Raw genomic sequence first — 26,246 nt, forward strand, 5'->3', positions numbered from 1 at the left:
CTCATTTCTAAGGCCAACAGAAGAAGAGAGAATAAAGCAACATATGCAGAAAGTTTTTATATTTGAAAAAAATAGGTGTTGTATTTGACGAAATAAGTGAGGAGGCTATCAAAGGTTTAATCTATGACCTGCCTTTATTTCTGTACCCTACAGAGGTAAAGAGATTATAGCCAGGCATGGGCAGAAGAGAACAGGAGAGAAAACGTCATTATCAGATATGGTGCCGTGGTTCTAAGCAACAGAAAACAAGAGTAAATCAGATTAAATAATAAGCATGTACCATAAAGATGCCAGGAGGTAGCCTGGGCTGCAGGGCTGGTAGATTTAGTAGCTCAAAACTATGCTCTTTAATAACCAAGATATGGAAGCAAGCTAGAGGCCTGTCAACTGATGAATGGAGAGCGGAAATGAGGTTCATATACACAAAGGGAATTCTACTCAGCTGTAAAGAAAAATGAAATTATGACATTTGCAGGGAAATGGGTCGAACCAGAGATAGTTATGCTAACTGAAACAAGGCAGACTTGGAAAGACAAATGTCACATTTTCTCTAGTATGGGGACTCTACCTATTTAAATCGGAGAGGGCTGGAAGGTAGGAAGGGAACTATGACAAGGGACCATAAGGCCCAACAGGAAGGGTGGAGAGCAAGTGTGAATAACGAACACAAGACACAGAAACAGGAGGGGAGTCAGTGTTTCTAGTCATTGAGGAGAGAGAGAGAGAGAGAGAGAGAGAGAGAGAGAGAGAGAGAATACACATGCACACAAACAGACTTATCTCCTATATTAAAGGTAACTCCTGCCTTTTCCCATGCCTCTCTACAATGTCCCAGTGTGCTGAATTTCTGTCATCTAGTCACAGTACGTGGTGATGGGGAATATGGGTGAGATCTTCATCTCCCGCAAACCTTGTTTTTACCAGGACAGCTGGATTGTCGAGTTGTGTTTAGGGAAAGACTCTGTGTTTGTAGTCAACATTTCCTAGACCATTGCCAGCTTTTTTTTTTTTTTTTTTACAACAAAGCTCTACCATAATGCCATATCTGAAAAGCATAGAGGAGGTCAAAACTCATCTTGAGTTGTTGAAGAAGCCAAGATACAAGCTGCCCACACCCCTCAGTCTGGGCAGTACATGGCCTGAACCTGCAGAACCTGCTTGCTCCTGTTCCATCAGCACTGATGTGGTGCATTGTGGTGTGGTGCATTGTGGTGTGGTGTGGTGCGGTGCGGTAGGTGCGGTGCGATGCGGTGCGATGCGGTGCGGTGCGGTGCTAGGTTGCGGTTGCGTGCGGTGCGGTTGCGGTGTGGTGTGGTGCGGTTGCGGTGCTGGTGCGGTGTGGTTGCGGTGCGGTGCTGTGGTTGCGGTGCGGTGTGCTGCGGTGTTGTGGTGTGGTGTGCGGTGTTGTTGTGGTGCGGTGCGGTGTGGTGCTGTGGTGTGGTGTGGTGGTGGTTGTGGTGCGGTGTGGTTGTGGTGTGGTGTGGTGCGGTGTGGTGTGGTGTGGTGCGGTGTGGCTGGGCCTAGGGAAGTAGGTGGGTCACAAGGAGACGCTCTTGCCTGTGGGGCTCTTCCGTTCATCTCCGTGATAACGGTCCCAGGATGGTTACCAGCCCTCGTCCAGAAACAGTTAGTTCCTAAGGGCCCCCAGCAGGAAGAATTAGTGCTGAACGGGAAATGTAAAGCAATCACCTTTCTCAGAGCAAAGGGGGCCTGAGGAAAGAACCGGAAATGAAGAACAAGCATGGGTGCAGATTCCAGAATCTTCAGACTAATGCCAGTGAGTCAGTTCCCAGCTTCAAGGACTGGAATCTAACTTGACTCATCACCCAGTAGAGGCTTCTACTCCTGGTTCTGAGCATCTGAAGTCCAATAAACAAACACATCTTAGGAACATACTTATCTACAAGAGGCACTAGCTGTGCAGCTGTGTACTGTGGGTAACTAGGAAACACTCTGTAAGCCCCTCCCTGCAAGTGCGCGCGCACGCACACACACACACTCCCACACAAGAAAAGTGAAATTGCTCTTTGATGAGCATGAAGTCGTGGGTGTTTCCAAGAGTTGGGAGTTAAGCCAGGTGTAACTGATAAGGGGGGAAGGCGGGGGGGGGGGCGCAGTTGTCCCAGCGGTCCCTCAGCCTGCCTCCACCCCGACTCTGCCAAGATCCTTATTTGGTGATGCTTTTACCTGGGTCTCTGGACTCAGGGCCAAGCGTGTTCACGCAGGACCGCAGCTGGGGAAGCGTCGCCACTGACGTCCCTTTCCAAAGAGATGAATGGAATTCCAGGAGGCTGGAGTCATCTTGGCTTGGGCTCGGTGGCATGGAGACCAAACTTCAGAGACAGAAGCATCAGGCAGTAGCCTGCTCATGGAAATGTGTATACCCACAGAAATGTAACCCACACCTTGGTTTCAGGAGCCGAGAAATGAAAAGAACGTTTAGGGACAGAGATGGGAAATAAAATAATAGGCAGAGAGTAATTTATTACTCTACGGGTCAGTTCTGTACGTGGTGTAAGATCCTGAAGCCAAATGGTTCAGCAAACTCTCCAATCAGGAGTCACGTTAAGTGACACGAGTGGGCACAAAACTGTTTTTCAAGACACAATTTCAGTTTTGCCTTGAGAGCGCAGGGTACGAATTTGCTTCCTTAAAATGCCACTAGAAACTCTCTGGAGGAATCCCCTAAATCAGAATACGTATACCGCCCCCTAGCGGGAGCACAGTAAAACTGGGGAAGAACTCTGAACTTAGTGGGACGGCAACCTTGGTGCACAGTCCCGCTGGCCCTGCCGAAGCACTGCCACCCTTAGTAAGCCAGAAGGAAGACAGGCGTGCGGGGGCCAGGAGTGGGGCGCAAAGTACAGATGACGAGGGATCCCCCACTCCACCAGGATAGACCAGGAGGAAGCTTCCGACCGTTCACCCACTGCCCTCTTCACGTTTATTTTTAAACCAGATTGTCTCAATCCCCAAGCGTCTCCGTCATCAAAATATTCAAGAAGATGAGCTTGAATGAAAGCCCTGCTAAAAGGTCTTAGGTGGTCCCCAAAGGAGCTTCGCGTTTGCAGACCCTCATGTAGAGCCCGTCCAGCCCGCATGGCGCAAGATCCTAAGCGCTGAGCCCGAGCACGCCAGGGCTGCGTGGGAGGAGATCTATTTTTCTGAGAAGTTCCAGGGTTCCTGTGCCTGATCGGTGTCCTCCCCCTTCCCCCCTTGACTTTCAGCCAGAGAGCTACGCGCCAGGCAACGAGGGGGGTGCGGAGAGAGGAACCAGCCCCCCTCCCGTCACCCCCCTCCCGCTTCCTGCCCAGACGCCCATTGGCCAGAGCTATTCCCAGGAATGCGAGCACCTCTTTAAAAGGTCCAGGGTTCCTAGGTTGAGGCAGCCACTGCGCAGTCAGCCGGCCTCATCGGACTTCTCCAGGCAATTCGGACGCAGCTACCCAGTCCCAGCACCGTCTTTCCGGGCGCCTCGGGCGCCCCAGAGTTTCCACCGGACTCGCGGTCCTTGTCCTTCGCTGAACTTTTGCCACCACTCCCGGCTACTGAGCCCCGGTACACCGGTACACTAAGGTAAGCCACCTCCCTACCCGCCGCCCCGAGCACCTGGCCTGCAGACAGCGACTCCCCACCTCCTACCCCCTTTGCTTTCCCTAACTGGCCTTTACTGTGCCCTATCTAGCCGCTGAAAAGAACTTTCCGGAACCGGCTCTCTCCAGCCCTAGGATTCACAAGCAATACCTCCAAGGCACCCCAAAATGTTCTCACCTAGTAGTCTTCAGTTTACCCCTGGACTTTGCTATTCCTGTCCCCAAATACATTCTGTAGTCTTATCTAAAGGACTCTGCAAGGGAAACCTCCAAGTCACTTTATGCCCCTCATTCTTGAACACCGCAATTCCATGCCTCTGGCACTCTTAGTTTTTACCGGATGCCCTCTGGAAAGTAAATCTGTTTGTCTTTCTTTTCAACACATATAGGGCCAATGACACACACACACACACACACACACACACACACACACACACACACACACACACACACTTCTGCCCTCCCACCTTGCTTTGTGGTCTCTGACCTCTGGCCACCTGTGTTTCTTGCTCCAGGCTCCCTGTTGGGCACAAAGGCTCCACCATGGAGCTTGTCTGGGGACTAGGTGTCCTGTTCCTGTTGCAAGTGTGTGGAAGCAACCGCATTCCAGGTGAGTCTGAGAGATTCTCGCCCCCCTCCTCCAGCTCCCCACCCCGCCTCTCTCTTTCTCTCGCTGGGGGCGGGGGTTTGCGGTGCAAGCTAGCTCAGGTGTACCCTTCCTGCGTTCTCCGTGTGTTTCCTCTGAGCCCTTACTGCCCAGGGGTTGCCTAGAGTTCTCCCTTCGCCCCCCTCACAGCCAGGATCCCTACACCCAGCCTAAAAAGTTGATTGTCTTCTGCCTTACAGAGTCCGGGGGAGACAACGGTGTGTTTGACATCTTTGAACTCACTGGAGCTGCCCGCAGGGGCCCCGGGCGGCGACTGGTGAAGGGCCCAGATGCGTCCAGCCCAGCCTTCCGGATTGAGAATGCCAACCTGATCCCCCCGGTGCCAGATAACAAGTTCCAAGACCTATTGGATGCCGTATGGGCAGACAAAGGCTTCATCTTCCTGGCTTCCTTGAGGCAGATGAAGAAGACCCATGGCACACTCCTGGCCGTGGAACGCAAAGACAATACTGGCCAGATCTTCAGTGTGGTCTCCAACGGCGAGACCGGCACACTGGACCTGATTCTGAGCCTGCTGGGGAAGCGCCAAGTAGTATCGGTGGATGAAGCTTTCCTGGCCACTGGCCAGTGGAAGAGCATCACACTGTTCGTGCAAGAAGACCGGGCGCAGCTCTACGTTGACTGTGAGAAGATGGAGAGCGCAGAACTTGACGTTCCCATCCAGAGTATTTTCACCAAGGACCTGGCCAGTGTCGCCAGGCTCCGCATCGCAAAGGGAGATGCCAATAACAACTTTCAGGTAAATCTTCTTACCTGTCACGAGGGCCACATGGAGATAATATCTGTAGACTAAACTGTTCTCAAATGCAGAGAGGAGCAGACAGACACCGCCCCCCAGAAGGCTGGTTAAACCATTTACCGCTGCCCCCAAACTACAGGGTTTTTCCGATTGGGTAGGTCAGGTGACTGGGCCTGAGAAACTTCATTTAGAATAAGAAATAAGTTGTAATGATGCCGGGCCTGAGAACCATGCTTTCAAAGCTACCCGGAGAGATAAGAAATAGTTTTCCTATTCGGCTCAGCCTGTATCAGTATGGGACACTCCTTATGCTCCTAGAAAAGTAACTTGTATCAAATGTACCCACCAATTTGAATATGGCTTGAAAAGGATATTTTGTCAGTATTCGAGTCCCTGGTTGGGTGTTCTGGATGCTTTCAGTATGGGTCCAAGGCAGGAGAAACAGCCTGCTTGGTGCTGCTGTGACTTCTTCCTTGCCTTAACTTTCTGATTTTATTTTTACAAGCGTGGCTTTGAACTCCCACATTAACTCTTTGACCCTAGAGAGAGTATCTTGTCCTCTAGACTTGGGATAAAGATTCCACTTCCAGTGTGCCCCAAGCAGCCCCATAACCAGGTTCTTTGTAAAACGCTCAAGTGGGCGGAAGAAACAATTAGGATTTTGAAGATCTTTGACAATTTACGCCTGTCTGAATTGTTGGTAGGGTGATCCTAAAACAGTTCTTTTAAACTCTCTGAGCACCCACCACAGGCTTTTCCAAGCAGAATGAGACAACAAGCTTCCCCGCCCCGCCCGCCCCCGCCCCACCCCCACTCCTAGCCTTTTACAGTATGTGTGTCCTCTGCCCACAGGGGGTGCTGCAGAATGTGAGATTTGTCTTTGGAACCACCCCAGAAGACATTCTCAGGAACAAAGGCTGCTCCAGCGGTGAGTGCCACTGTGTGCTTAAGATTTGGAGAATTCTGGGGAGTCCCACCAAAAACACCCTGAGAAATGTAATCCGCGGGGGGGGGGGGGCTGATACACAACATCCCAGAGGACACGGTTGAGGTATACAAAAATGACTCTCAAAGGACACTCCACTTGCATGCACCCGCTCGCTCTGTCATCCCAAATGAAACATCTTTCACAACCAAGAACCCGAAGGGTGGGAACCGGTGAGATCAGGTGCTGAAGTCCTTGTGTCACATCTTGTTTCTTAGCAGCAACCAACATCCTTCTCACCCTGGACAACAACGTGGTGAACGGCTCCAGCCCTGCTATCCGCACCAATTACATAGGCCACAAAACAAAGGACCTGCAAGCCATCTGCGGCCTCTCCTGCGACGAACTATCCAGGATGGTCCTGGAACTCAGGGGCCTGCGCACCATTGTGACCACACTCCAGGACAGCATCCGCAAAGTGGTCAGTGGCTTCTGCTCCCACTTGCCAGCCCTTGAAGATCACCACGGGTGGTCTCATGGGAGACTGGACACTCATGAACACTCTCCCCTTTCAGACGGAAGAGAACAGAGAGCTGGCCAGTGAGCTGAGGCGGCCTCCCCTGTGCTTTCATAATGGAGTCCAGTACAAAAACAACGAGGAATGGACTGTTGATAGCTGTACCGAGTGTCACTGCCAGGTAAGGGACACTCACAAGCACCAATAAGAATTGGTGGCGTGCCAGGCAGTGATAGCACATGCCTTTAATCCCAGCACTCGGGAAGCAGAAGCAGGTGAATCTCTGTGAGTTCGGGGCCAGCCTGGTCTACAATGCTAGCCCAGGACAGCCAAGGTTGCACAGAGAAACCCTGTCTTGAAAAGCAAAAAACAAAAACAAAAAACAAAACAAAGAATTGGTGGCGTATGTTTCAGGAGATACTCAGATGACCACACACATCTGGTCAGCAGCCAAAGTGATTTTTCTTTCTTTAATATGTAATTATGACATCTACAAATTCCTCTTCAAATCTCAGATGGTTTGTCAAGGTCTTAATTATACTCTCGGCTGAGCAGCTAAGAGAACAAATCTGCCTAAACATTGGAATATCATTTACCTGCTTTAGTTCAAAGGCTCAGTATTGAATGGCAGGTGCAGAAAGCCTGCTTAGGGCATTCTTTTTCGACCAGCCCTGATTTGTATTCAGCGCCGGCAGGGAGGTTCTTCTGACACTGCTCAGATCTCTAGCTCCCCAGGAAAAGCAAAATTTAAATGCAAACTACTGACCACTGAATTTGAGACACAACTTCCATCAAGTCCTCATCTTTCTCCAATATGTGATAAAGCCATACCTACATTTAATAAACTCATATGACATCTACATATGTAAATGGCATCAATACAAAACTTGGTTTCCCTTATACAAATGCATTCTTCTGTAACTTCCACACCTGCCTGAGTAGCAGTTAAAAAAGAACTTTCCCAAAGAATGGAGCGCGAATTAGCCCTGGAACTATGTGACAGTGAGGACTATGGTTCCAGCAGAGGGACATCCCTCCCATAAAAACTGCCTGAGTGAAAATGTCACAGAAAGGTCCTCTTTGTAATGTGCTTGGTAACATATTTCCCTCTCCTTCTCTTGCCTTGCAGAACTCAGTTACCATCTGCAAAAAGGTGTTGTGCCCCATCATGCCCTGCTCCAATGCCACTGTTCCTGATGGAGAATGCTGCCCACGGTGTTGGCGTAAGTCCCTAAAATGGTGTAACCATCCCTTGGTGGCTGGCTAAGGTTGGGAGCATCCTGACAGCTGGCACAGCAACAGAGCCCAGCCCCTCACAATTCCATCAGATGTTTCCAGCCAGATTCTTGCAGACAGACTTAGGTAACTATCAGTTGGTCTATTGGACAGACGCCAAACCTCCGAGGGGACCAAATCTTTACCACCCATCGGGTTATAGCATAGGCAATGAATAATCTTGGCAACATTTAAGCATTCTACTGTGGTGCTCTGAGGAGCAGAGATGAATACGGTGGCAGGCTTAAGTTAGTTGATCTTTCTGTTAGAGAAAAATTATCCACTGGAAAACTGACAGCAACTGTTGAGTTTCCGGGAGGGTAGATCGTCAGCACCACACAAGAGCCTGTAAATGACGGGCGTGTGTATCAGCTCCACTGTCATTATTATGTCACAACAGACTTGGACAGCCAAGCATCTAGTGTGTCCATAAATGCAAACAATTTGTTAATCATACTTTCAATAAGCTAGGAGTATGGAAAAAGGATTTAGAAAAGAAACCTGCTGCTCTGCAACCTCTGGCAATGAAGGATCCTAAACAGGGCCCTCTAAAAGCAAATTGTCTTAGACATGAGATGCTAAGCGCCCTCATTCCTCGTTCCTTCCTCCCCACAGCCAGTGACTCTGCTGACGATGGCTGGTCTCCCTGGTCTGAGTGGACCACCTGTTCTGCCACGTGTGGCAATGGGATTCAGCAACGTGGTCGATCCTGTGACAGCCTCAACAACAGATGCGAGGGCTCTTCCGTACAGACAAGGACCTGCCACATTCAGGAATGCGACAAAAGATGTAAGTGTCATAGCCGCTAAGGGGTGATCTCTCCTCTCAATGCTGTCACCATCAAGAGCAATCCCATAGCAAGTAGCCTGAGAGCACAGGTTCTGCGCTTGGAATCTGAGTCTCTATTACACTCCCAACCTCTGCACGCTTGAGCGTGACCTTCCTTCCCTGAGCACGCCCTGCCCGACCCCCCAACCCTCCCCCACCCCATCATCTATAAAATGGGACTAATGGCCATTCTTGATCAAGTTATACTAGGCACTTTTCTCTAGATAATGCATGTAAAACAATTAGAATAGAGTTTGGCTCTAGCACAGTGACCTACAAATGTCAGGCTATTGACAGTCAACTACTACACTTCCTGCGAGAGTTTCTCCATTGACACTGATGTGGCAATAGCCAGTTTCTACTACACACTAGTTTAGGTTGCCATTGATCACCTGCTGGAATCATTGGGTGTTGAGACTTTCTTTGTGGCCCCCTCCAAAGCAGCACCACTTGTGACCATCAGCTTTGCCATTTCAGTTAAGCAGGATGGTGGCTGGAGTCACTGGTCCCCATGGTCATCCTGTTCCGTGACCTGCGGTGATGGTGTGATCACAAGGATCCGGCTCTGCAACTCCCCCACTCCCCAGATGAATGGGAAGCCCTGTGAAGGTGAAGCTCGGGAGACCAAAGCCTGCAAGAAAGATGCTTGCCCAAGTAAGTGTGGCCTGACCCGGGGACACTTGGCGAGGTAGCTCTGCCCAGCTGGTTGCCTGCTATCTGCGGCGCCCAGTTAGTTCAGTGGACCATGGAGCATGGAGAGCTCACTCACTAAAGAAACAAACAGAAATAAAGTCTTGCATGGTCAGCAGCTTCTTTTAATGAAAAACAGAAAGAAAACCATTTCAACCCTCCCTAATTCCCAAACATTCTCCCCATGAGTCAGGTTAGGAGGCATTTCTAACAGGCTCAGAACAGGCTGCTAGGACAGATAAGGCACCTGAAAACTTAATTTTTTTACACGTGACTGATTTTCTTGCAGTCAATGGAGGCTGGGGTCCCTGGTCACCATGGGACATCTGCTCTGTCACCTGTGGAGGAGGAGTGCAGAGACGCAGCCGACTCTGTAACAACCCCGCACCCCAGTTCGGAGGCAAAGACTGTGTTGGTGACGTGACAGAAAATCAAGTTTGCAATAAGCAAGACTGTCCAATCGGTAAGCTGTGAAGCCAGGGACAAAAGCCACCCTGGGAGCATTCTATGTTATGAGTAACATAGCACTCACTGGTTGGGGTGGGGGTCCAGCTTTCGTTGGTCCTGGTGGGTCTGATTACTGAAAGACCCAGGGGACCATTACCGGTAACAGAGACCCTGCAATGTCTTATTTTGTGTCATGTTTAAGTAACAACTTAGACACAACCACTTACCCTGTCTCTTACCTCATCTCAGATGGATGCCTGTCCAATCCTTGCTTTGCTGGTGCCCAGTGTACTAGCTATCCTGATGGGAGCTGGAAATGTGGTGCATGTCCGCCTGGCTACAGTGGAAATGGCATCCAGTGCAAAGACGTCGATGAGGTAAGCAACCAAGGGCTCTCTTACCCAAATGAAGAAAGCCGCTAACTTGGCTGAGGGCCCTTCCATAAAACATCATCTTCCACATTTTAAGCAAACTCTCATTTCCTCCATAGTGCAAAGAAGTACCTGATGCCTGCTTCAATCACAATGGAGAACATCGGTGTAAGAACACAGACCCTGGTTACAATTGCCTGCCCTGCCCACCAAGATTCACAGGCCCACAACCCTTTGGCCGAGGTGTCGAACATGCCATGGCCAACAAACAGGTACAGTAGACAAGCAGGCCAGAGTAGAAGAAGGCTGTCCTTGACCAAACAGCAAACAAACAGTGAGGGCACCGAACACAGTCTTCGATGAACGACTGGGCAGCCAATATCTTTGGAAATGTTGTGCTGAAAGAAACTGTGATCAGATGGGCTTACACATACTGAGGAGTTCCAATAAAATTCAGTGTAAAACAGCATTTACTAATAGCCTGGACAGCCTCAGAGAGTATGGAAAGGGAGCAGAGGAATACCACCTTTCTCCCAAATGGGGCCTCTGTTTGCATCAGGATGGGAGGGAGCTGGACTCTATGGTGTCTTGGGACTTTTAAACATTCCGTGATAGCATTGGGATGCTGTACCCTCAGGTGTGCAAGCCTCGAAACCCCTGCACGGATGGGACGCACGACTGCAACAAGAATGCCAAGTGCAACTACCTGGGTCACTACAGTGACCCGATGTACCGCTGTGAGTGCAAGCCTGGCTACGCAGGCAATGGCATCATCTGTGGAGAGGACACAGACCTCGATGGCTGGCCTAATGAGGACCTGGTGTGTGTGGCCAATGCAACTTACCACTGCAAAAAGGTACGGCCAGCTTCCCTCATGGGTTTCCCTCTCAGAAATGTGGCAAGGAGTCATGAATGTTACAAAACTGAAAATGAAACAAAGATTGAACCTCCCAAAGGCAGAAAGGCATTAACTCTCACTAACATGGAGTCATTTGGTGCAAAGGTCATGAACAAGACAGACTCTTTTGGCATTTGTATCCCAGAGTCTCAATTCTTTTATCCAGAAAGACTGCTCAACTGGCACCTTGCAGAGTCTGACTTGTGTTCACAGCATGTATGGAGCCTAGAGCTTTATACAAACTACCTAACTTTATACACACACCATGATACATTTCATAGCTTCGCCTTCTCATAAAAACTTGCCTGCACCTGAGCATCCTATTAGGATAGAATAGATGTAGATTAGATATACAGACATAGGGGCCGTGCCGGTGTGACCCCTATGTGTGTCAAGCAAAGGAATGCTAACTTGTAGCTGTCACGTACGTCTCCTTTTTCTCAGGACAACTGCCCCAACCTTCCCAACTCTGGGCAGGAAGACTATGACAAAGATGGAATTGGCGATGCCTGTGATGATGACGACGACAACGACAAAATCCCAGATGACAGGGTAGGGACAAAATTCTCCACTCCTCCTTCATCCTTGCGGCACAATGACAGCCTGGGACACTGGGATTCAAGGGCATTGCAGAGTTTTAGCAAAAACACAGGCCAAACTGAGATAGAGAATAAATGGAAACGTGTCAAGTGTGTCTCAGTAATTTGAGGACACAGATGATACTGAAAGAATTGTTAAAGTAAGAGTTTTAGCTTTTCATCACAAACTCCCCCAGGTTGGGAAATTATCGTGCATACAGTGGCATTCAGATACAATGCCTAAATGAATGTATTTTTATAATGAGAGCAGAGATAGTGCAAGTATATACTGTGTTATGTAGCTATATATGCATATCTTATATGTCTATATATTTCTCTTAATTGTAATCAAAAATAATCTAGTTTTCACCATCGTGTCATCCTGTCTTGGAATTTTACTTACACTGAATACTCAGTATATTGACCAAGTACAAAATAACTACTGCAGATCTTTGAGGGTTTATACTACAGTGTGTGGGGTTGAAGGCATCAGCTGGCTTCCCAGGCAGCACCACAGAGCATCCATTTCTCCTCTTTGCAGGACAACTGTCCATTCCATTATAACCCAGCCCAGTATGACTACGACAGAGACGATGTGGGAGACCGCTGTGACAACTGCCCCTACAACCACAACCCTGACCAGGCCGACACAGACAACAATGGGGAGGGAGATGCCTGTGCTGTGGACATCGATGGAGATGGTGAGGCACCCCCTGGCTTGGCAGCGGGGACAGAGACACGCACAGCTTACTTAGTGGCTGTGAATGTGTCGTTTATGTGGGGCTGCAGGACTCAGCTCTCATGTACACCCCCCTCCATAGGAATCCTCAATGAGCGAGACAACTGCCAGTATGTTTACAATGTGGACCAGAGGGACACTGACATGGATGGGGTTGGAGATCAGTGTGACAACTGCCCCCTGGAGCACAACCCAGACCAGGTAGGTGAACTCCAGCGGCATCTCTCCGATAGTGAGGTATTATGTCTCCCTTTCTAAGCCTTTGAAAGAGTGAAGTGAGTTCAATAGATTCCAAGACCCTGCCATTACCAGAGTTCCCAGGACCCCCAGAGCCATATGCAATGTGTGGCTGTAAAGAGCTTGCCTGACGTGAGCCCTTGGCAAACCCTTGCAGAGATTAGTGTAGAACTCTTGTAACCTCAGTCTTGTGAGCGCCGTCAAGATAAATTACACAAAACAAAGAGCTGAGGTTGCCAGCTCTATAGTCATGTCCAAGCAGGTAAAACCAAGAGGAAGGCAGTATCCAGAAGCAGAAGGAAACATCTATGCGATGGCTAGGAACAGCATGTAGTGGGAGAACACTAAAATGCTCAACGCTGGACGAGTCTAGTGTTTCCCATTCTCCCATTAAACCCAGGCTCACAGTCTCCTCCCCACCGCGCTATAGGTGTGACAATCGGAAGTTAATCCATAGGCTTCCAATATCAGAGAGTTTCCCTTTTAGTTGCTGTGCATCACGACTTTCCAGGAATAAAGTAAATTGATTTTTCTTTTTCCTCAAATGATGGTTCTAAAAGGCCTATTGGCAATCAGAAATTTGCATAGAATGTTTTCCTAAGGATTAGAGAAATGAGAATTGAAGTTTCTCCTAATACTTATCCTTATGAAGTTGTATCGTGCTAACAGCGAGATGACGTCAAGCCATCAGGACAGGAAACTGTGTGTGACTTGTGTTAGCTGCAGGTCGTGTGGCACTGAGATCTCCTGCTTTGAGTTTGAGTCTACCAGACGTTAGATATCTTCAGTAGCATTTACCTCACTGAGTGGGTTTTTGAATCCTCAGACTAGAATAACTTTTATAAGCAAATTCAAACATCATGCAAAAATCTCAAAAGCAACGAGCGGAAATGCTAGCAAGAGGACATCCGGTTTTTCTATAACCGGTCCCTAAGCACCTCACACATACTGAATGCTAAGAACTCTGGGAAAGTCTGTTGGGAAAAAATTCAGAGTTTGACTTTATCTGAGCCAAAAGATGAAATATTTATGAAATAGATGAAGAAAGGCAAATGCTTTTTTTTTTTTTAAGTTAAAAAGTGATGGATGTCTCGTACACATTAATGCAGTCTGAAGAGACTGCTGCTACGATTCCGGGCCTGGAGTAGAAGGTGACCTTAGTTTGACTCACCTACTGTTGACGCCTCTCTTGCAGCTGGACTCTGACTCAGACCGCATAGGAGATACCTGTGACAACAATCAGGACATTGATGAAGACGGCCACCAGAACAATCTGGACAATTGTCCCTATGTGCCTAATGCCAATCAGGCCGACCATGATAAGGACGGCAAAGGCGATGCCTGTGACCATGATGACGACAACGATGGCATCCCTGATGACAAGGACAACTGCAGGCTGGTGCCCAACCCTGACCAGAAGGACTCTGATGGTGAGTCGCTGTGGCCCTTACTGACAAGCTTAGCATCTCAGCTGTCTAGATAGAAGGTGTGAGAATGGAGTATCCGAAAGGACAAAGCAACAAGACACCAGTTTTTTGACAAGATAGTGAACTTGTGACCCACTCATAATAGCATTTCAGAATTTCACTGAACTTTCACCCTCTTTGACCCTAGGTGATGGCCGAGGTGATGCCTGCAAAGACGACTTTGACCATGACAATGTGCCAGACATTGATGACATCTGTCCTGAAAATGTTGCCATCAGTGAAACCGATTTCCGCCGGTTCCAGATGATTCCGCTAGATCCCAAAGGGACCTCCCAAAACGACCCTAACTGGGTTGTGCGCCATCAGGGCAAAGAGCTTGTCCAGACTGTCAACTGTGATCCTGGCCTTGCTGTGGGTAAGCAATGAGCTCCTTAGATCCAGGTGGGAATATGCCAGGAGGGGGCAAATATGAAATTTGAGCATCATACCTATGGCCTTTGGCTACTCAGGACATCTGGGAACATCGTGGGGTATGCCATAAAAGCCACAGTCTTTAATCTGATGCTGGCCTTGCCTTCAAGGTTATGATGAGTTTAATGCCGTGGACTTCAGTGGAACCTTCTTCATCAACACTGAGAGGGACGATGACTACGCTGGCTTTGTGTTTGGCTACCAGTCTAGCAGCCGCTTCTACGTTGTGATGTGGAAACAAGTCACCCAGTCCTACTGGGACACCAACCCCACAAGGGCTCAGGGATACTCCGGCCTGTCTGTAAAGGTTGTGAATTCCACCACAGGGCCTGGCGAGCACCTGAGGAATGCTTTGTGGCACACAGGAAACACCCCTGGCCAGGTAAGAAGCCACGTCGTCTAAAAGGGAGAATCGGTGGGCCCTTGGGGAGCATGGGAGACAGTGCTTTGGCCAAGTTCCCCCGAAGGAGTCACAGTAGTCAAGAGCCCCGCCTCATCAACCACGGGACAAAGCTATAATGGTGTGCTAGGAGAGAGCGCGCTCTGATTGAACTCCACAGGCAGCATCGGCCACTTAAACAAAACCCTCCTTGCCTTTTCTCCTCTCTGCTTTATACCTACATGGGAGATGCCTTGGGGGAAACTCTACACTGCCCGCTCTCCAAATAGAGGCTGACTCGGTGCCTTTTAAGCAGGTTCTTGTGGAATGAAATATGAAGCTTCAGAGGGAAGCCGTGTTTCAACCTTTTCTGGTCCTTTTCCTTCAGGTGCGCACCCTGTGGCATGACCCTCGTCACATAGGCTGGAAAGACTTCACCGCTTACAGATGGCGCCTCAGCCACAGGCCAAAGACAGGCTTTATCAGGTAAGATTGCCGTGATTAAATTTCGCTGCAGTCACAAAGATAAGACCAAGAAGTAGCAGTCTCATGAATAAGATCTTCCCCCCCCCCCCCATGCAGAGTGGTGATGTATGAAGGAAAGAAAATCATGGCCGACTCAGGACCCATCTATGACAAAACTTACGCTGGCGGTAGACTGGGCCTGTTTGTCTTCTCTCAGGAAATGGTGTTCTTCTCAGACATGAAATACGAATGTCGAGGTAGGAGCGACACTGTGGTGAATGTATAGTGAACGTGTCTCCAGATTAATAAGGATGACAGTGACAGAAGGGTCTCATGTAAAGACTATGTTGGGGATAGGGCTAGTCATTTCTATTTTGTTTTTGCGGATAAAATGCTAACCATGAGAATGTCTACGGAATCCTGATTCCCCATCAGGAATATTAGTTTGCCCAGGAGTCTCCGAGCTTTTCCTATACAAGTCAGAGGCAGACACTAAACAAGTAGCTACAAGCATTGGCCCTTGCTGGTAACACTTTAAAGGTGTGTGTGTTTATATCTCTCACACTTGGCTTGTGGTTTTATTCATGCCATCACAAGCACTGCCTGTCCCTTTCAAGACCAAGAGCAGAGAGGGGATTAATTTTCACTAAGCTTTAGCTTTGCTGCCTCCATTTTCTTCACGTGATTACCTAAATCCTGAGTCCAGTGTTGGAGCCGCCACCGAAGAAGTGTTTAGTACGTGTTTACTGAGTCCAATGTCTGCAAGCGCAAAGGCATCAAGAGCAAAGTCTCGGCAACATGGCTACATAAACATGACCCGAGCAAGGATGACACCAGTAGTTAGGCTAATGTGGATGGGGCCGGGATAGGGACTCATGAGTCTGTCCCTGTCAAAGCTAGAGAGTTAGCCCTGACTGACTTGCTCATTTGATGATTATACTAAGATGAGGGTGTGCTTGCGGATTAGTTCTCATTAATGCGCGTCTTTGTTTATTTAACAGATTCCTAATCGTTAGCTGCCGATCGTAGCCAGCGCTGGCATTGCACCTTCTGGAACCAAGGGCTAAAGAACCGCCCCCTCCCCTGCCAGGATCACTTCTCCTTGCCTTCCTTGCTTCTCTTCTTGCATAGTGTGGACTTCTAGAGCATGTGACCTGCCTCAAGAAAATGCAGTTTTCAAACCCAGACTCAGCGCTCGGCCCTTAACGAATGAGAACACATCTTCCAAGAACATGAAGAATTGCTTTGGTTTGCTTTTGTAAAAGCAGAAGCGTCTATTTGCTTCCCGCTGGGAAGGTGCCCGCTCCACTCTGCCTTCCTCACAGAGCCAGGGCTTCTGTGAGGTCACCTCTGAGCAGCACACTCAGAAGCAGCTTCAGGCATGTCAGAAAGAAGGCCTCCCCGCCAAACCGCCCCTGGCGTAGGTCCTCAGGAGTGGGAGGCGGGAACCAAAGCACAGGGAGGTTGCATAGCCAAAACATGACTGTAGGAAGAAAATCTTATGTTTCTAGGAGGAGCTGTTACTTGGTCGGTACTAAATCATTTCCTTATGCTGATGGTGTGAGCTGATTAACCCAGCCATCGATGCAGGCACTTGAGTGAACAGGGAAGGGAGGTTAAGGCCTGGCTTCTGGACTTCCTCCCTTTGGGCGCTTCTCACACACATCACCTGCAGTGGCCAGAGTAGGGGTCAGAAGTGTAAGGCCGTGCTGGCTGCCCTTGGCTGGTCGCGCTGGAACTGTTGGTTTATTCTGCACGTCCAGTGTGCACATGTAGCAGGCCAGCAGGAGAACCCCACCACCTCAGTGAGCTCTCGCTGCCTCTGCAGGAGGGGCAGTATGCCTTTGTTATGGTTAGAAAGGCACAAAATCTCTATCAACCTAACTTCAACATTCCTTTTTTTTTTTTTTTTTTTTTTTTTCCTCAATTACCATGGAGTTTTCCACTCTCTTCTGGTTTTTGTTTAACAAGCGCTTTACCGATGTAAAATATATATATTTTTTTCTCCCTGTTCTGGAGGACCCGTCTGAAGGATTGTACTGAAGCACGGAGCATGGGACTATCTGAATCTCCTTCGTAGTGAGTCTTTATGACTGTAAGACTGTAAATACAGATTATTTATTAACCCTGTTCTACCTGGAATTACATTGCATATGGCAAATGTTTGCAAGCAGGTAGCTGAGGCAGATCAGCAAATCTCTCCAAAACTAGCGTGTGGAAAACCAGCAGAAGCCGCTGCCTTTCACTTTCAGGCTTAGAGTGAATGATTTTAACTCCTCTGGCTTCTCCCGCTTTGTTTTCTCTTTTTTCAAGTGGAATTCGGTGGCTACCCATTTGCACGTGTTTCTTCTTATAAAGGAGACCACGAGCACTCTAAGGCTAGTCCCCGCTGCCCCTAGTGCCTATTTCCCTGGAGAAGAAAACATAATCACCTGTTTGTTTGTTTGTTTGTTTGTTTTCATTTTCCCAAGAGACAAAGGTGGAACTTATATACAAATATTACCTCATTTGTTGTGTGACTGAGTAAAGAATTTTGGATCAAGTAGAAAGAGTTTAAGTGTCAATAAACTTAAAACTACTGTCATGTCTAAAAAGTCGGTGTTGTATATAGCATAAAAATCCTCTGCAGAGGATGATCCCAATAAAGAAATAGCTTTGAAATGTTAAATACAACTTCTCAAAGTTCTGGTTTTGTTCTATCATCTTGTACACCGTTGCTTTATTTTTATAAATTATTTTATCATTGCCATTGGAATAGAGATCTCAGACTATGTAGATATGCTATTTAAATAATTTATCAGGAAATACTGCCTGTAGAGTTAGTATTTCTATTTTTATATGTTTGCACACTGAAGATATGTTGGTTTTTCTTGTTTTGTTTTAGTTTCTTTGGTTTTGTTTTCATTTTTGCTTTTTACTTCCCAGTTTTTACTATTTGCTAATACCCTTTTTTCTAGGAACGTGCTTTTTTGTACACATTTTTATCCATTTTACATTCTAAAGCAGTGTAACTTGTATATTACTGTTTCTTACATACAAGGAACAACAATAAATCATATGGAAATTTATATTTATACTTATTGTGTCCATGTTTGTTTTATTTTGTGTGGCTGGCTCTCATGGGAGGTGGGCCAAAGGCATTCTTAACACACAGCACATGTACACCACGGCAGGGCTAATAGGCAGAACTGGAGTCTTCGGTGGATTAACTATGAGTGTGAAGATCCAGCTTATTTCTAGTCCCAATACATAGATCAATAAGGACATTCTACTAGGTGAAAGATCTGGCTTTGAGGTCTGTGCAAGATGGACACTGCCTCCCCGGCCGACCTTTTCTATTGTAAAACCACTGACTGGAGTGGCACACAGACCAGGTGCCCCGTCGCCCCCCAGACCCACGGTGAAGCCGTAAGAACTAGCCCATGCTGAGGAAATGATCTGAGAGAATTAATTATCTAAAATGTGTCCTCAGTTTCTCTCAGACTGTTTGCTATGTGGACTCGTGGGAAAGAATTCCATTTAGTTTTTAGTAAAATGTTGCACAAAACTGCCAGAGGGGAATGCCAAGATGAGGCAGAAAACATGGCCAGAGAAGAGGTTTTATTTAGCCCAGGCCTATTCCATGTCACTGTGAGAATGGCCTTCAAGTCAGGAGGTAATAACAGAGTAAAGACTTGTTCAAAACTAGAATCACATCACCCAGATGACAGGTTTCAACTCATACAGGAGAGGACTGGCATGTTTAGCTGAAAGGTCGTAAACTGGGTCCTGGAAATTTCACAGCTAAGGTGGTGCTTGTGGCTCACTAAAGAAAGGGTGCTGCCTAAGGAACCATACTATTCCTTTCTATCGTGTATTAGTCTGTGCTCGCCTCTCCCCCGCCATAATTTTTATTCTTGTTCTTGTTCTAATGGCAGCTTAGAGGAAGCCAGAGTGGTGTGCTGTGGCTTGGTTTGGTTTTCACTCAGGAGACTGACTGCTAAATTATGTGGGGTATCTCAATTATCCGCCCTTGCCACTTTTCAGGGGACGTGCTATGGAATAATGTTACTCCTTTTCATTAAAAAGTTCATCACTAAATGTCATTATCTCCTTCCCCTTAGCTAACTCTGGCAATAGCCAGGCTCCTTGGACCTCAAACACCATCTGCAGAAGCATCCTGTAAAGTCATAAGCCTGTGCAATTCCCACAGAAACGGTTGCTCTTTGTGCTCCTCTCTTTCCTTCCCTCTTCTCTCTCTCCTCCTCTCTCTCTCTCTCTCTCTCTCTCTCTCTCTCTCTCTCTCTCTCTCTCTCTGTCTCTCTCTCTCTCTCTCTCCCTTCATGCCCCTTTTATACACGTACCTCACATACAAGGAAAGCATGGATGTATAAAGTCTGAACCTTCTGAAGCTTCACTCAGTCCCACTCCAAATGCCCACCACGCCAGTCTGCCCTCTGTTCCTACAAACTCTTCAGTACCCACGAGTGCCACAATCATGCTGGGGGATCTGAAACTGTGGTTTTTAACTTTTACAGGCATTTGATGCTAGCAAAACACAGGCATTAAGAGAAATCACAGGGCAACAGATGGACATCAGTGTGTGCTGTTGCGATTGTGAATGGGTGTGGCTCAGTGGTAGAGTGCTTGCCTAGCATGCGCAAGGCCCTGAGTTCAATCTCCTGTATCTCAAAAACAAACTCAACAGAAATGAACAAACAATTGAAACAGAAAGACTAGATAAAGACATCCACATGAGTGTTGGATGCTCTTGAAAATAGTAGCTATAGAATTCTTCATTTCAACAAGCAGGAAAATAGGTAAGCAACCATTACTGTCAAGCAGCACCGATGAAGGCGTGCTGGAAAAGAACAAGGATGTGCACACCATAATCCAAACTAAAGCCGGAGCCGCAGCTTATTGTGAACTAGACTTCCATCTAGGAGGCCAAACTCAGCCTGCACATGTGACCATAAAAGCTTCTTAGGACATCCAGTCACTGGCTCGGAACTAGACAGACCTTCTCTCTTGAGATAATGCTGCATTTAATAAGGTTCACCTGGATTCCCTGTATGCTAAAAGGCCTGAACTCCAGGAGAACATAATAGACCAAGAGTAATAAATAATCTATCACACTCAACTTAAGGAAGGAATCATCACTATCAAGACAGCACAGACTCTGCCAACGTCCCTTTGTTTCAGGAATTCATTTCTCCCCAAGTTGCACTGTTCTTATTGACAACCATTAATTAGGCAGAAAGAAGGGGAAGAGAAAGCAGAAAAACAGTCCCCTGAATCATCATAGAGTGGAAACACAGGAAACCTAATGTAGAAAGCCAGGCACGGTGGCGCACACCTGTAATCCCAGTACTCGGGAGGCAGGGGCAGGGGGATTGCTGTGAGTTCAAGGCCAGCCTGGTCTACAAAGTGAGTCCAGGACAGCCAGGGCTACACAGAGAAACCCTGTCTCAAAAAACAAAAAAAAAAAAAAAAAAAAAAAAAAGAAAGAAAGAAAGAAAGAAAGAAAGAAAGAAAGAAAGAAAGAAAAAACAATGTAGAGGGCTGAAGATACAGCCTGATGACAGAGTGCTTGCCTCAAATGCACAAGGTCCTGAGTTCAATCCTCAGCATTGCCCCCCAAAAATGTGACAAGTAAAAAACAATAAATTCATGTCCGCTAGACTCAGCACAGCATGCACACCTTACAGTTTTGGTTTTTATAAAGTTTCCTGAAGACTGTAAGACTAGTGACATGGTTGTAAACAAATTTCCCAGGAATTTCAATGACTAAAACCCATCAAACATTTATACTCCAAGTTTCAAAAATACCAAAGAAATGTAATCAGCACAGAAGGGAATTCAAATGTTGCGATCCTTTGAGGAATTGTCTCTTTGATGCCATCACCGAATACAAAGAACTCAGGAAAAATATAATGCAACTGAATTTGCAACTTTCTTAAGCTTAAACCCTAGAAAGTCATGCTCCGTGTTCTTCTGGTTCGTCCACAGCATCCCCGGGCTGCTGCTCATCTGCAAATAAAATAACCACAGTGATTCTACAGTCAGAAACGCATCCTCTGAAGCATCGAGCCATTCACTTGGCCGTACAGCAGAATGAGCCTGGCCTGTGTGACAGCACAGAACAGTCACCACAGCTGCAGACATGGCCCACAGAGAAACTACAGTTCAGAAAACCATGGGAGGGTGAGAGATTGAAGATTTAGGGGAAGACATCAAAATCACCTTTTTGCTTTCTACTAAGTTTCTGAGGAGTAGGCTGAAGCCAAAAGTAAGTGCTACGTATAAGATAGATGGGCACTGGTTGCTTTTTTTCTCTTAAAAGAGAGGAAAAACACTGTGTCAACAACAGAATGTATTTTTCTACCTTCGATGGAAAGGTTAGCAAAAATAAAAATAAATTAAAAAGGTAGAAACAAAATGAAAGTAAATTAAGAGAAGACAATAAAAGGAATCAAGAGAAAGTTGTGGGATGTAAAATCAAAAACTATCTGCCAGGTTTTAAACTGTTACCATAGGCCTGGCGACTCCACTCCTAGGAACAGGACTAAGTGGAGGAAAAGCATAATGTCCAATAAAAACTCAGATGCAAATATTTGTATCAGAATTACATGTGATAGCTGAAAAGTGGGAAAGGCCTAACAGTCCATCAGATAAATAGAATCGGCCATATCAATACAAGGGAACATTACTCAAAAATTAAAAGAGCAGAACACGGATACATGCGGCACGGTGGATAAATCTGGAAAGCACTGTGCTGTGTATAAAAAGCAATTGCAGAAGGCTGTGTGTGTTATAACTCCAACTAGAGGACATACTCAGAGTGTGCAAATTTACAGACTCAATGTAGCGACACTGTCACAGTGTGCAAAAGAAGTGTGTAGAGAGAGCTGGCGCATATACGGAAGGGACCATAGCTTCACAGGCATGCCCTGGCTTTTTGTAAAATTGAGTACTTCTCTGTGCAGTGGTCAAGGGCCACCCAGTGAAGGGCCATTCAGCCTGGAGGGCTGACCTTCAATTCCACCTCCCGGCTCCCCAGTGTTCATTGTTTCCTCTGTAATGTCACTCGTGGACTTTGTCTTGAAGTTGTTACACATGGCCCACTCGTATGCTCATCTTCATTAACATACTGAGAAGTATCTGTGACCTATTCTTCTTACAGCCTAGAGCAATGGTCCTCAGCTGGGAAGGGTGCCCAGTGAACACTTGGCAATGTCTAGAGATATCGCTTGTTGTGACTGTCATCTTCTGAGTAGAAGCTAAGCTGGGGACTTCGTTAACTTTCAAAACACACAAGACAGCCTCCGCAGCAAGAACATGTCTTACTATAAATGTCGGCAGTGCTGAAAGTAAAGCTGCCCTCCTAGAACCTAGAAAAGTGTGCAAAGCACAGTAGGAACTCGAATATTTGTGCAGCGGCTACATAGATAAACAAAGCTAACTGGCAAGCCTCAGGTCCCACTGCTTTAAAAAAATAAGGTAGATGTCTCTCGAAGAAAGACACTCAAGGCTGACTCCAGGATCTGCACACACTCAAGAAATCTCAGTTTGCATATATAATCAAAAGATGAAATCATTGTGTCACACAGATGCCTACACTTCTATGTCACTGCAGTAGTAGTCCTATTTTCTGTTCTTTAAAAGGTCATATGGTTTTAAGGAACTTGCATGTGCACATACTATGTCCAGGGAGTGTACGAAAAGTGATCCACCAGAGAGACAGCATGCTCAAACATTGAGAAACCATCAATGGGGGTGACCAGAGAGGACAGGTTTATGCCCAGTCATCATCGAAGGAACACATAGCATTAGTGGTGTACTGGTGAGCATGTTGCCTTCCACCGAAGGAATCTGAACCCGTCTGAGCTCCAGAAGTACAGGAAAGAACTTGAAGTCCCAAGCCTAATCTAGCTGTAACCAGACTGGTGGAGTCTGACAAGAGAACCTCAGGTCAGACCGGGAGGCCTTCAACAGTGAGTAAAAGAAGTGAGAACGTATTCAACATGCAGTGTCCAGCCAGCAACTGTCACGCAAAATGTGCTCATTAAGGTGTACTCTGAGGAAACGTGGGAACACTGTCAACAGCGGGAAGGGGACGAAAAGAAGGACTGGGCATCGGAGACACTGAGAAGAGAACCAAAATGCTTGGTGCTTAAGAGTGCAGCCTGGGGACATTAGAAGAATCAAGGGGAAAAACTCAATAATGACTCAGATTTTGAGCCTAAGTAATTAAAGAAATGGGAGCAGGAGAGAAATGGGAGTTGAGAGGCAAAGCTGCAGAAGTGAATGGGAGGCTGTCAAGTAGCCAAGCAGACAGAAGAGACATGAGACTGCGGTTTGAGCTCAACCTCAACCTCAAGTGGAATATAAATGGATAGTAGGTGATACTGACAGACAGACAGACAGCAGACAGACAATAGGTGTTAGAGTTGACTACACGAGAGATTAAAGTTGAAGCTGTTTAAACAGGCTCATGGATTATCACTGCATCCCCCTCTACTTTTATTCACATTATCTTCATGTTGAGATGCCTAAGAAATATTCACACAACACGGGCTCTCCAACCTCACCTACTACTGGTTGGTGTGCAAGGCTGAGTTTCAGCTTTTGGTCATCTGAGGAGGAGTTGGTGTTGATGTCATCCAGAGGATCATCCAAGAAAGGGGGCTTTTTCAGTCTCCCGATGCCAACGGTCTTTGACATAAAATAGTCCACTGCATCATTGAAAGCCTCCTCCTTGGAGAACTGAATGTGTTTCATGGTCTCCACTTCGATGATGAGAGCTTCTGGATTGTAGTGCCCAGCCAGGGCTTTGGTGAGATAGGAGCCTGCAGAAGATGCGTGTCCCTCATGCGCAAGCCTGTTCACATCGTCTGGCTGGGTTTTCTGGACAGTGGCTTCGGGCTCATCCAGCAACTCATAGAGAGGAGATGGGCAAAGCTGTGGGGGCCCATCATGTGCTGAACCAGGACCTCCATTTTCTCTTTTAGAAGAAAGACCAAGAGGGATGCATTTCTCTTGGGCTACACACTCGTCCAGAAGACACTTCAGCTGCTCCTCAGAAAGACGTGATGTGGAGTTTAACTGAAGAAAAAAACCAAAAGTTTTCATAGTCAATTGGTTGATTAAACATGTTTATTCTGGGTAGGCTTCCAGGAATATAGCAGAAGTTCAAGTGTAGGAAACAGCTTACCCAACACATGTAAACAGGAAAGCACTGTGTTTTGGGGTGTCTAAAGATGTAGGAGGCTAAATAGTAACCTACAGGGTAAACTTAGAGTCAATTGTACACACTAATCTGGAGGAGAGAATAATATGGCACTGATAAAAAAGTTATCCAAATTAGGCACTAGCATCCTGCTGACATTGGAGCTGAAGACGAAGTGTCTTCCTGGTCACAGGGGAGGGACGCTACCACAACTTCCAGTCTGATTGCTCTACCTCCACCCAGTCCTCAGTGTGAGCCAAGTACCACTCACTTCTGAGTCTGGGGAATCCAGGGCGATGACACCCACCCCCAGGGATTCACCACCAGTGTGTCTGTCCACAGCTTTCCGGAGACAATACTGTTGGGGACAGAAGAGGAAGGTAAAGGTGTGGCCCATCCTGAGATGTGTAATTGCTTCAAAATTTCAAGCCTAGGCAGAGGCCAGGGGCATTCCAAGAACAGTGTGTACTCAGGTAGAAAGATTTGATCACACATATTCAATCTCCACTAGTAAAGATTATCCAGGGCTGAGTGTTTTAAACAAGACACAAATTTAAAAGCACTTTTTCCCCTTTACAGCTGTACGCGACCACACCTGATTTATGTAGCACCTGGGACTGAGTCCAGGACCTCATGCATACTAGGCAAGCATTCTACCAAGTGAGTCATAGAGTGGTTGGTGTGTATTGACTATATATGTGAAATTGTCTAAAACCAAATGTAATTAATATTAAAAACCCACATTCTTCTACCAGAGATGCTCTGGGGAGACACAAAAGTGAACCAAGCAAACATGTAGGGCTCTGTTGTACAGGAATTCAGGAGAATGACAGCAAATTACAACCAGTTCAAAAAGGAAGTTTCCAAATGCATAAAAACACATTTAAAAAGTGCCTTCCTCACAAAATGGTGTTGTTCTTGTTTTTTTTTTTTTTTCATAAAATTAAAAAGTCAGTGGCAACTGTTACTGTGCACTTGAGGAAAAGAAAAAGTGTCTGGAAAATTGTTCTTAGTGGTAATTTAGAATACAACTTAGCTTAACCTGAAGTTACTATACCTGTGAAGAAATAGGAGTTGAACTGCATGGTAGTAAGTCCGACTTTTTTAATGATTTATTTATTTTTCTTTTATGTGTATGTTTTTCTTTTGCCTACATGTATGCTTGTGTGAGGGTGTCAAAACATTGAGAGCTGAATTACAGTTTTGAGCCACCATGGGGGTGCTGGGAATTGAACTCAGGTCTTCTGGAAGAGCAGCCATGGCTCCTAACCACTGAGCCATCTTTACAGCCTATAAATCCTACTTTTCATAAATAACTTCCAGAATCTAGATGTGGTACTGTTACATTTTCAGAGCATTTCCTTCTCCCTACTACATAGGCAGGGAAGGCAGTCCTAGCTCAGCAATGGGTACTTACAGAGAGACCTTCCAACGCCGCTTACATAAACTTGTTTACAATGAGGGGACCAGCAGCTGGAATGGTAGCACATGCCTGTAATCCCAGCACTTGGGAGACAGAGGCAGGCTAATAATCTCTGTGAGTTCAAGGCCAGCCGGGTCTACAAAGAGAGTTCCAGGACAGCCAGGGCAACACAGAGAAACCCTGTCTCGAAAAACAAACAAAAAAGAAGATAATGCATCATCCTCTCAAAACATCTGTCATTATGAAGTCCTTAAACAACAAAACAACCAGCCCTTGTTGGACCAAGAGAATAAAGGATTATAGAAGTCAGTCTCTGGGGTAGCAGGTAGGAGGAGGAAATGGTAAGCAATCTATGATGTTTAGCTTCTT

At 46.8% G+C, this 26,246-nt stretch overlaps 2 protein-coding genes across 2 annotated transcripts in view; one reads left to right on the forward strand and one right to left on the reverse strand.

Annotated features, from left to right (window-relative positions):
• Positions 1-4,084: 4,084 nt before the first annotated feature.
• On the forward strand, positions 4,085-15,271 carry Thbs1 (thrombospondin 1). Its single transcript, XM_051144366.1, has 19 exons — positions 4,085-4,203; positions 4,440-4,999; positions 5,852-5,927; positions 6,203-6,405; positions 6,500-6,622; positions 7,571-7,664; positions 8,332-8,505; positions 9,022-9,198; positions 9,524-9,697; positions 9,931-10,058; positions 10,172-10,324; positions 10,690-10,908; positions 11,395-11,502; positions 12,070-12,229; positions 12,350-12,468; positions 13,700-13,934; positions 14,119-14,346; positions 14,513-14,784; positions 15,170-15,271. The coding sequence occupies exons 1-19, from the start codon at positions 4,137-4,139 to the stop codon at positions 15,269-15,271; spliced, it is 3,372 nt and encodes a 1,123-aa protein (XP_051000323.1). The 5' UTR covers positions 4,085-4,136.
• An 8,471-nt stretch (positions 15,272-23,742) lies between these two features.
• The window catches only part of Fsip1 (fibrous sheath interacting protein 1), a 108,735-nt gene continuing 106,231 nt past the window's right edge, over positions 23,743-26,246 (reverse strand). The window contains exon 10 of the mRNA XM_051144369.1: positions 23,743-24,330. Coding sequence (XP_051000326.1) covers positions 23,764-24,330 — 567 coding nt within the window. The 3' untranslated portion in view covers positions 23,743-23,763. The remainder of the gene's footprint in view (positions 24,331-26,246) is intronic.

This window comes from Acomys russatus, chromosome 4 (assembly GCF_903995435.1).
Source record: "Acomys russatus chromosome 4, mAcoRus1.1, whole genome shotgun sequence".
NCBI lineage: Eukaryota > Metazoa > Chordata > Mammalia > Rodentia > Muridae > Acomys > Acomys russatus.

What these genes read in the sequence shown, in the direction of transcription:
- Thbs1 (XM_051144366.1), top strand. Translation starts at nt 4,137, where the DNA reads ATGGAGCTTGTCTGGGGACTAGGTGTCCTGTTCCTGTTGCAAGTGTGT. An exon ending in TCAGGAATGCGACAAAAGAT is followed by an intron (nt 8,506 to 9,021) that starts GTAAGTGTCATA and finishes TTGCCATTTCAG; the next exon opens with TTAAGCAGGATGGTGGCTGG. An exon ending in TGGAGCACAACCCAGACCAG is followed by an intron (nt 12,469 to 13,699) that starts GTAGGTGAACTC and finishes CCTCTCTTGCAG; the next exon opens with CTGGACTCTGACTCAGACCG.